This window comes from Drosophila kikkawai, chromosome X (assembly GCF_030179895.1).
Source record: "Drosophila kikkawai strain 14028-0561.14 chromosome X, DkikHiC1v2, whole genome shotgun sequence".
Classification (NCBI taxonomy): Eukaryota; Metazoa; Arthropoda; class Insecta; order Diptera; family Drosophilidae; genus Drosophila; species Drosophila kikkawai.
Window position 1 is genome coordinate 14,529,970 of NC_091733.1, and position 11,265 is coordinate 14,541,234.

Below are 11,265 nucleotides of genomic sequence, written 5' to 3' on the forward strand. Positions count from 1 at the left end.
GAAACGGCGAAGAGGGAAAACCTCCCCTAGGGGAAATCCCTACCACTCAAATCTTTCTTAGTCTAATTTACTATTTACTTTTCACAGTTTTTTATCAGATCTTGTGTCTCTAACACTAATACTCCTTGACTTTATTGTTTTCACTACTTCAGGTTTCCTAAACTTTCCACAACATTTTCCAAAATTTTCCATAATTTCCAAATTTTTCCATTATAACCTACTGTAGTTTTGTACCGCTTGAAATACCGAAGAGTATCATGTGCAAGCCACGTGGATCCAATGGCCTCCTCAAGCAAGGCAGGACCATCTCCACCCTGCAGCCATCTCGGGGTCCCCACTTGGCGCAGGTGTTGCAGCTGCTGTCCGAAATGGGAAAACTCTTGCGGCAAATCCGGGACGAAGTTCAAGGTCTGCAGCGACGCACTGTGCCCCAGCCGCCCCCAGAGATGGAGAAGCCCGAGGAACTGGAAGTGCCGAAGGATCAGCCAGAACCGCCGACCAGTAGGCATCAATAAGGTCCAGGAAGAAGTCCTTCGAAACTAAAGACGGTGAAAGGGTTATGAATAAAAATTTAAATCCTCTATTCAATTGATTTATTAAAAAAAAAAAAAGATATAATTATGTTTACAATGGAATAATCATGGATTACAGATGAAATCAACGGCTATTCGCGCGAATGGTCTCCTCGATCCAGTCCATGTAGCTGCTGACCCGCGTATAGACGGCCGAGTACTCCGACTTGCCGCACTCCGGCAGGCCAAAGGAGACGATGCCGGCCAGGTAGACAAACCGATCGCCACGCGGCGTGCTCGCCTCCACGGTCAGTGGACCGCCAGAGTCGCCGCCGCAAGAGTCCACGCCCACTGTGCCGCCGGCGCATATCTGCCGCTCGTCCACCGGTACGTCCTTTGACCGAAAGGCCTCCTGGCAGGGCTCCAGCGCCTGAATGGTCACCGTGGCCTTTCGCTTCAGCTTGCTGTTCTCACTGGACTCGGTTTTGCCCCAGCCGGAGACGTCGGCGGCGGAGCCCACCAGCTGGTTGGCCTGGGCTCCGCGCTGCGGCGGCAGGCATACCGGCTCTACGGCCTGCTTGTCCAGCTGTTGCCAGGCCACCGGACGCGACAGCCGGAGCAGGGCAATGTCGTTGGTTAGGTTCTTGGGCTGGAAGCCGGCGTGCGGCAGAATCCGGTCGATGGTCACCCGGATATGCTTCGGTGCGCACTCATACCCACCACCCACTTTTCTCACGCAATCGGGGTCCTCGTCGCGGTTCCACTCGCCCAGTCGGGCCGCCGTCAAAGTCCTGCCCGAACCCACTATCTCGGCATCGACGCAGTGTGCCGCGGTGAGCAGCCACCGCTGGGCAATGAAGGCGGCGCCGCAGGGAAAGTCCAAACCGCCGCCCTTCACTGAGTACTCGAGGAGCGTGGTCCAGGGGAACTCGTAGAGGTCGGTCACACGTCCACCAACGACGCGCGAGAAGAAGGATGTACCACAGTGCGGATGCTGGGGCAAGGCATCCATGTTGTTTGGGGCAGGCTCCAGCCGGAGGGGTGTGCCCAGATGCGAGAGTGTGGCTCCAGTGCCATTGTTTATCCTGGCGCCAAACGAGGGTATAAAGTTGGTCTCACGGGGGCAACAGACCTGCAAGAAAACAATATCTTTTGATATGAGATCTTGAAAATATATACGAAACTGATTTTTCAAGAAAAAAATACAGAACAAATGCTGATAAGGCAAGCAATATGTAGATTTCAAGAGCTCTGCTTTACTTTCATTACAACGTAAGTCAACCTAAACCTCAATGAGCGGAAACTCTTAGAACAACCTATAGATACAATATCTTAAGGGTTGAAATTTGCATCTACAAGTTTTCCTGACTAGAGAACGCCCAGCTAACAAGTGAAGAAGATCTCGTTTGGGGGGAAACAAGTTTGGAAGAATATATACTATATAACCATATTTTTTCCTGATTCTTACCAGATCGGGTCGCTGGCGGGAGAAGCACTGCCGCTTGCTCTCAAAGTCCGTCAGCTTGTCCACGGCATAAAAGTCGCAGTCGGTCTTCTCGATGCAAGTGCCACGGCCATACTCCGCCGAGTTGCAGTTGCCAAAGTGCATCATGGCCTCTAAAAAGTGTTGAATACTGGTTATGATTCCCTTTAATTTTTCATTTTTAATTCCAAGAAATACTTACTGCCCACACGCTGGGCCTGGGCCAGGCCCAAAAATGCCACAAAGAGGATGTACAGCATTGCAATTCCCAATTTTAGTGCTTTTTGTTTTTCCGCTCTGATTGATTCTCTAGTCGCTGGCGAAGCTGTCTCCCCGGTGGCTGGCAATCAACTGATCTCCGGCGATTGGCGGCCTCGCTCCGCGACCTCAGCCTGCTCGGAGATGGGAGATCTCAGGTCTCAGATCTTGGCTTTTCCAGCCCGCATATTATAGAGCGTAGTGTACCATTTATATATATATATTCTCATTGATTGCCGCTGCTGGGAAAACCCGTTTCGCACCCCGCTCGTCTCAATAAAAATCCAATAATTATTCGCCAACGTTGCAGTCGTTGCAGTTTGATTTTTCTGTTTTTGTTTCTTTTTCTTTGTTTTGTTTCAGCTCAGTTATCAGGCCATAAAAAATACCAAAAGAATTTATAAATATCAATGCAACGCAGTTTGATAAGGAGATTAAATGAGGGAAATATTAGGGGTTGGAATTTTGGGAACAGAATGTCTAAAATGTAAACTTTGAAAGGAAAAAGTAATTTAAATACATTAAATTTCTTTAAAAACTTTCGGAAAAGATTCTCTTAAACACTTTAAACAACATTCTAAGACTTATATTTAATTTTTTAAACATTTTTGAAGGTTTCTTTATAATTATAAATGAGTTTCCGAAAATACTTTAAAGCGTTTAATCATTAAATAAATTTTTAGTAAATAATTTTAAGAGTTATTAAACAAGTTTGTACAAAACTTTTCCCATTTTTACATTTAAAATCATTAAAATAAATGATTGGAAAATTAAATATTTACTGCAAGTTTGTTTATATTTATTATTTATTTACCTCAGATATTCACCTACTGATAAAATGCACAAACAAACGTATTGATTTATTATTTTTTGCGGTTGAAACAAGTTCTGGCCACTCTTGATCACCTGATAGCACCTGAGATAGGTGCATCTCTGGCGGTGGCGTTACCCGAGAAGAGCTCCGGCGAAAACCCGAGGCGGATGCAAAACCCCAGACGCGGGAATCGATAGAATAATACCCGATGCGATCGGTGATATATAGGTACCCCTCGGGCCGGTGCGTATCGGAATGGTTAATTAATAAGGTTGTTGTTTTGCATACAAGTCGTGATTAGAAACTTTCGTTTTCCTTGCTTGCCGGAAATAAATTCCAGAAAAAAAAAAATAATAAATATAAATAAATATGAAAATGTAAATAGGGAAATTTGAAACTTTTCGGTTTCAGATTTCCCCCGAAATCTACGAAAATGTCACTGCAAAAACCGCACAAAAGTTGCTCCTTTTTTTTGACCCCCTAGTGGGCGTGACAGCTGGCGCGCCCCCTTCTTAGGCAGCTTCTTCTATGCTCCATTTGAGACCCGCTTTTTGTGTTGCCTTCTGCATAAATGCAAAATATTCCAGGCTCAAACTGTGCCAGCCATGAAAGTCTGTCTGCCAGAAGGGGGGAAAATGGGTAGGGGAAAATGGGTAGAGGAAAATGGGGAGGGGAAAGGTTGTGGCGGAAAACCAGGGCGATATGTCCGCACGCAGGATACGAAATTTGAAATGTTGCAGCTGCACGGTCAACAGCCACAATAATTGCAGGAGTCCAAGGAAGTCGCATTCGAGGTACTTCGGGAAAATTAGCTGGATTTTTTTTTTAATTAAAAGTTTAAGTTGTGATTGTTGTTAGTTTAAAAAATTAATATTTATTTTATTATTATTATTTTTATATTTTTGTTCTACTTCTTATATTAAGTATGTGTTATGGAAAAAGTATTATATACTTTGGATTTTAGCGTTTGAATACCTTTTACTTTGATTATAAAATTTTTGAAATTTTAGCTATGACTTCTTGTAATCTTAGCCTTTTATTTAATATTTAATATTATTTATTTATCTGGGATCCTTACTATTTTATTCTTAAGATCGAAGTCCATAAGTTAACTACTGAAATATTCCGAATTATATAATCCCAAAATAAATATATCTCTTTTTAAATATATGGTGAAAAGCTTTTAAAATCTATAGTTTTATGGATTATATTTTGCTAAAATTCATCCAAATGCATTTTGTATTTATAAAAGTATATTTCAAAAACCTGCCAACGAATTCCTATGAAACCTTCCGCTTGATTGGAGTTGCCAATTTCCAGGCCACAACTCGAAACGGAAGTTTTTCTGCCCATCGAGATGCGTTTTCCTGGGCTTTTCCTAGACGTTCACTCTTTTGATACACTTAAAGAAGGTTTAATATTGAAAGTAAGTAGTTGTAGATGGTAAAGAAATCATATATACAAATATAATTATATATAAATCATAAAAAACTATCACAGTAAAGATCGAAGGATGGTTATTTACACTTTCAGTGAGGTTTTCCTTATTTTAATCCAACCAAAATCCACTGAGTTGCAAGTGTATACATCTTTCAGCTTTCCTTAGCCTGACTTCCTTTCCCTTTACTATTATTTTATTGTATTTTTTATTTTTTTTTTCCCCCTATTTCTGCAGCATGCAAAACTTTGTCCAGGCACTCTGAGACTCAAAAGCGCCCAAGGATGAGGGCGCAGTTGAGCTCCTCGAGAGCCCTAGGGCAGCAGCAGGGGGGGAGGGAAGCCAGGAAGCCAACTTTGAGGCAGAGCAGAAGTATCTGTTGCAATGTCACCGACTTGAAATGACCAAAAAAGGGGCGAAGGGGGAGGGCCCACTGGTAAGCGATAATGAATAATGTTGCCGGTGATAATGTTGCCGCCTCCGTCAGCAACACGAAACTATGCGGAGAGGATTAGAAATGGCAGCGTGAGTCACGGAGGACACAAGTTAGAAAATCTGGATTTTTAAGAAAATAAAATATAATTAAAATATAATATAAACAAGAAAGGAAGCTAACTTCGGCACGCCGAAGTTTGTATACCCTTGCAGATTGGTTTTGATGTTTATATTATAGATTTAAATGCAGAAAAAACTCACAAAACAGAGTTTCATTACATTTTACCTATACTTATTATGTTTACAGTTTGACAGTTACAGTTTTACATTCCCAGCTTTATATATTTTTACATTTACCGATCGCTTCTATGGCAGCTATAAGATATAGTTGTCCGATTTTTATGAAATTTATACCAAAATTCTAGAATAATAAAAAAAACTTATATCTCAGAGTAAATAAAAATGCGTTGAAAAACAACGAAGCTATAATTTTATTTCTATTAATTTCCCGATCGTTCCTATGGCAGCTATATCATATAGTCGACCGATTTTCATAAAATTTTTACCAAAATTCTGGAATATTATAAAATGGCTATATCTCAAAAATGATGCAAAAATATTGAAAAACAGCCAAGTTATAATTTTTTTTCTAAAAATTTATCGAACATTTGTATGGCAGCTATATGATATAGTCGTCCGATCCGGCCCGTTCCGACATATATAGCAGTGAGAGCATATAGAAGACTATATGCAAAGTTTCATTCAGATAGCTTTAAAACTGAGGGACTAGTTTGCGTAGAAACAGACAGACAGACAGACGGACAGACAGACAGACGGACAGACGGACAGACAGACAGACGGACAGACGGACAGACGGACATGGCTAGATCGACTCGGCTGTTGATGCTGATCAAGAATATATATACTTTATAGGGTCGGAAACGTCTCCTTTACTGCGTTGCAAACTTCTGACTGAAATTATAATACCCTGCAAGGGTATAAAAAGCCTAAAAAATACAACCTCCTGTAACAAAAACTGTATTAATTTCAAGAGAAAAATCTCTTGCAGCTTAAGATATTTTCTGCAAACTCACGCTCTCATAGCCGGCAGCTCCTTAACCTTTGTGGGGCCAAAGTTCACGAGAGTTCTGATAACATTCCAGTGGAATAATTTCTGCTACAATGACTGTCACTTGGCCAGACACCCAACGCCCCCATTGACCCCCTCCCCTTGTAGCCCGAAACCCCTTTCTGGACTTTGGACTTTTCAACATTGATTCATGGCCCGGCAGCGTGCTTATGAATAACCATTCAAAAATGTCCCCACTTCTGCGACTCTCCATGCAAAGTTTTTTTAATTGAAAATTCAAGTCGTCATCGTGCCCAAAGGGGGTGGGGGGTGGGGCTGTGCCGGTGAGCGGAAACACTTTTATCGCCGCATAAACAAAAATCGAACAAAAAGCCAGCCAAAAGAAAAGTAAATAAATAAAAGTTTCCAATTCAGTTAAAATCAACGCGTAATATTTATGCTCGAGCAAGCAGTGTAGGTGTGGAGTGAGTAGGGGCAGAAAGAGGGTTGGGGTTGGGGTCTCAGGTACGTCTGGGATATACCCGCTTCGAGGGAAATCGGTGGCAAACATAAAGAAATCGCACAAAGGATGAAGGTGAATGTTTATCGCACGCTAATCACAAATCGCGAATCGGAAATGCGATTATTTTTGCACAAGCAAGCAAGGGGATGGTTGTCAGGGTGGGAGGGACGGGGGAGTCTTATTCAAGGGGGATTTTTTTTAGGGGGGGATACAAGGGGTAGAAGGTCACACACAGGAGGAACAGCTGGCACACAAAGACAGGGACAGGGACAGGGGCTAAGGGGGGTCTGTTAAGCTATAAGCAGAGATTCGAAGGGGATATTCAGGTAATTAATTAATAAAGTTATAGAATTTTAATATATTAATCTTTTATGGAAGCTAAAGATAAGCTTTTTATATATTTTTAATAATTTATTTGAAAGGTAAAGCTTCCTCTTATTTATACAACTTCGAAATATGCTTCCCAGGAACTGAAGGAAGTAAAGTTTTATTAGCTCTGTACTTATTATAAATTTATGCATTTATTAATTAATTAATTAAGTTTTATTTCTTATAACCCCCCCCCCCCTTAAAACGACGCCTCTGTACCCCCCCCCCCACTTCCTTAAGCAGCTCAAACACGAGCGCACACACAAAACATTTCAATTGTCAACAATGTGCTCAAATGTGAATGCATCAGCTACTGAAACCACTTCAGGCTCAAACCCCACTTGCCTTTCAGAAGGCGGTGAATCCTGCCAGGGGGTGGGGGGAGGGTGGTGGCGCAAGGTTAAGCTCTCTTCATGCGCGCATTTTATGTTTGCCTTGTGCATAAAACGCGAATCCCAAAATTGATTTCGCTTCGATTTAAATAGACACGACTCCCCCGCTGATTCCAAGGGTGGCACCCCGCCCACTCTGTCACCCCATGACGCACACAGAGCACACACAAGTGTCACGCACACACACACACATAGGGGAGAAAGGAGACCGGCAATTGTTAAGGCCAAGTAAAAGTAAAAGTGTGCATAAAACGACGAAATAAATAAGCCAAATAAACAAGGCAAAAATCGTGTGGGGGGGTTGCTTTTTCTTACTTTTTTCTTACGTTTTTCCTAATTTTTTTTTACTTTTTTCCTACTTTTTCTTACCTTTTTTCCTACTTTTTCTCCCCCTTACCTGTGCTGGGTTGTTGACAATCGAGGCGGAACGCAAAATGTCTCACGGAGCTCATTTAACGGCCTCCTATCCAAGCCAACGATATTTATGTGCTCTGTACGCCGGCACACACACACTCTAGGTGTGCGTGTGTAAAATAATGAGTCATAAAATTAAATTTCATTTTCAGCGACACTTCGATTTTGGGCCCTTCAGTTTTCTCTCTAGAGAAATGATCTTTTGCGGAAAGCCTCCCCAGAAAATGCAATTTCTTGTGCCAGGCCCTAATTGTCACTCGCATCGATTATCGCTGTCGCTGGAGCTCTTTCTCCTGACAAATAAACACATCAACCTATTGACACGCACCTTCTGGCTTTTCCATTTTCCATTTTCCGGCTTTCCCCTGCTCATATTTCGAGGTGTGACAAAATGAATATGTTAACTGTGACGGCAAGCGCATAACAACCAACACTCCCTTATGCTTTGCGTGTTTTTTCCAGGGGAGAAGTGTTTAGTAGGCCTTAAACTTTTGCCGGTTTTAATGAGTTGCCGCCTCCTGAGGAAAGACGAAACGGAATGGTGGAAAAAAAGGCAAGGAAAAGACGTGGCTCAAAGCGACAATTGACATGCAACGAGAAAGGCAAACAGAGAGGTTTCTAGAGGTGGCAAAAAATAAGGGAAATATATATTTAAAAAATATATTTAATAAATTACTTTAAGAGGCTTAAATATATTCATAAAAAATAATAATAAAGAGTACAAGAAAAATGTTACTCTTTTCTTTTGCTTTTTGGAAGTTATCATAGACATAAAATCTTGCTAAAACAATGCACTTATTGCCTCTTTTACTTCCCAGATTTCCCTTGAATTTCCTCTAGAATTTCCCCCAAAACGTGGAATTTTTTTCCGTGACTTTCACGATGCCATCCCCAAGCGTGCCGCAGCTTAACCCTGCCCCGACTCGCAGTGTCAATTTGCGTATGACTGAGTGGCACTAGGCTAGGACTTGGGGCTTAGACAGTGAAGGAGGGGCCAAAGGTCATAATCAAATTTTATGGCAAACACTTGAACCCCTCCCTTCCGCCCGTCGAATACAACATTGCTGCAGAGTGAGACTCTGGGCTCTCTCTGCACACTTTGTGGCATCCAAGCGATTGGCAATTGCATAAAAGCCAATTTGCCATGGCTGCAAAATAGCTGCAAGTGGCAATTTATTAACACATTCAGCACAAGGACTCACGCACACTGGCACGGCCACACACACACAGGACACAGGACAGGATACGGATACGGAAAACGGGAAGCGGAAGGCACACACACACACACAGACACTCGCACAAAGGATTTTTGCATCAATTGCAAAGATGATGGCAACGCAGCTCGATCGAAACAATTTTATCTGGAGAACCGCAACCGGAGCTGACTTTTCCAGGTGGCAGGCACCATGTGCCAGGCTTTCCCCCCTCCACACACCTCCCTCGATTATTATAAACGCTCACACAAAATGAGCTATGCAACTCAGACGTGGCTGCTGGCTGCTTCTTCTTTTGCCACCTGCCACCTGAAAGGGGGTTAAACTGAGCAGAGGGGACAGGAGGGGGCTGAACTGAGACTGGCCCCCGTCTATATGAAATAAGCAAAACTAATATTTCAGCGCCATAAATCATAAAAAGAAATAGAAATTGCTGCAGCCATGAACTCCTGTTTCTGTTCCCGATGCTCCCCGAAGGGGTCAAAGGGGGGGATGGAAAATAAGGGGGGTGGCGGGGTGAAAGGGTGCACTACAACAGGCTGAAATGGAACCTCACCTGAAAACAGTTGCAAAAACAGTGCTAAAACTGGTTGCAACAGTGTCCCTAAAACCTTTGAAAAATGTTTACAAATATTTAGAGAAATTAATTAACTATAAAATTAAAAAAAAAAAAATTTAATAAATAAATATAAAATATAAATATAAAAGAAAAATAAGAATAAGAAAATTTTAATATAAACAACAAAATTACAAAAGTAAAATAAATTAATATAAAATATTGATAAAAAAAATAATATTAAATATATTTAATATATAATGGTTTCAAGTCTTGTTTTGTGTTTTATATTTTACAGATTTTTTAAATATACAATATATATTTTTTTTAAATAAAACAAAGATACACATAACTTAAGCGAACTTGCAATCTTCAGCTCCAGCTCACAGATCTAGAGTTTCCCTTATGGAGCCTCGTTTTTGCCTGAATTACCAGTTGGCCTTAAGTTGGCCTAAACTTAGGGCTAAGAAACCAAGAGGAAGTTTATTTCCAGGGTAAAATTTCCCAACTTAAAAAAGCTTAAAAACTAAGAGAGAAAGTATTTCAGCATTTTAATAATAATACCTAAGAACCACTGTACACCAACAGCCAGGATGCGAGTCCTTGCTCGACTTTCGCCCCGCGGCACTGCAGGTGGGGTGGAAGGACTACGGGTCACTTGTTCATTGTCATAAGTGCAGTTTACATTCAATCTAAACACTCACCACTGCCCTCCGTTCGGTATCCGCCAGGCCGGTAGCCCCTCCAGGACCCGGGGTCCTCTCGGTTCCAATCGATTTCTATCTGGCAGCGCATAAATCGTTTTGCCACATGCCCCTGGTCACCTTAACCCTAGGCAGACCCACTGTATTGAACATGCCGAGGAGCATGTGCATAAATCGTACCGGAATCTGGCTATATATATATATATAATATATATATATATATATATAGAAAATATATATAGCAAGGACTGGCAGGCCATAAGGAAATTGTATTTGTGGTAAAATTTAATGCAAGTGTCTCAAGTGCTGGCAATAATAAGAGTTTGCCGGGGGAATTATGTAAACGGAAGTCAAGTTTTATGGTCAGTCGGTTGAGTTTTAAAGTATTTAAGGTTTTTTGCAGTGTAAATGGAACTATATTTAGCAATCTTTAATAACATAAACTTAACAATATCAATTCTTTCGGAACTCTCTTTAAGGAACTCTTCTATTTCATTTTAAATAATAAAAGTAAACCTTTTATATAATTTTCCCTCTTTAATTCATTAAAAATTAATTTTTTAAAATTATTGAACTATTTTTTATAGCTTTTTTAGGAATTTAAGGCATTAGACAACCACACTCATTCACTCTTGGTTAATCTTTTCCCCTCTGCTACATACATATATGCATGTCCTCGATTCCATTGGCTTTACGGATATCCCAGGCGACGCCAGGACCCCCCTTCTGATGACCCCTGTTGACCGCCACGCCACTGATTAGCCGGGAACGTGACCGATTGGAGGCGGGTGGAGTCCACGGCCATAAGTATAAATTCCAGCAGCCGTAGGCAATGACTTTTGGCCAGGTTTCGATGGTTGCGCCGCCCATCCATACATATTGCTCGGCGTTATTTACTGTTAGTAGTTTCCCCAGGAAGGGGAGGGGGGCAAACAGCGACTGGCCCATGACTTGTGACCCCTGACCCGTGGTTCCCAGCCCCTGGAATCCATAACCCATTCCCATAGTCCATAGTCCGCATCCGAAATCCGAATCCGAATGCCCGAGATTTGCATATTTTGATGATACATGGCCCCACAAAAAG

At 41.7% G+C, this 11,265-nt stretch overlaps 1 protein-coding gene across 1 annotated transcript; it reads right to left on the bottom strand.

The window, feature by feature from the left end:
• Positions 1-576: 576 nt before the first annotated feature.
• On the bottom strand, positions 577-2,359 carry Ser7 (serine protease Ser7). The gene is made up of 3 exons (XM_017174823.3): positions 2,198-2,359; positions 1,981-2,129; positions 577-1,644 (listed from the first exon to the last, which is right to left on the bottom strand). The coding sequence occupies exons 1-3, from the start codon at positions 2,253-2,255 to the stop codon at positions 658-660; spliced, it is 1,194 nt and encodes a 397-aa protein (XP_017030312.1). The 5' UTR covers positions 2,256-2,359; the 3' UTR covers positions 577-657.
• Between the last annotated feature and the right edge of the window lie 8,906 nt (positions 2,360-11,265).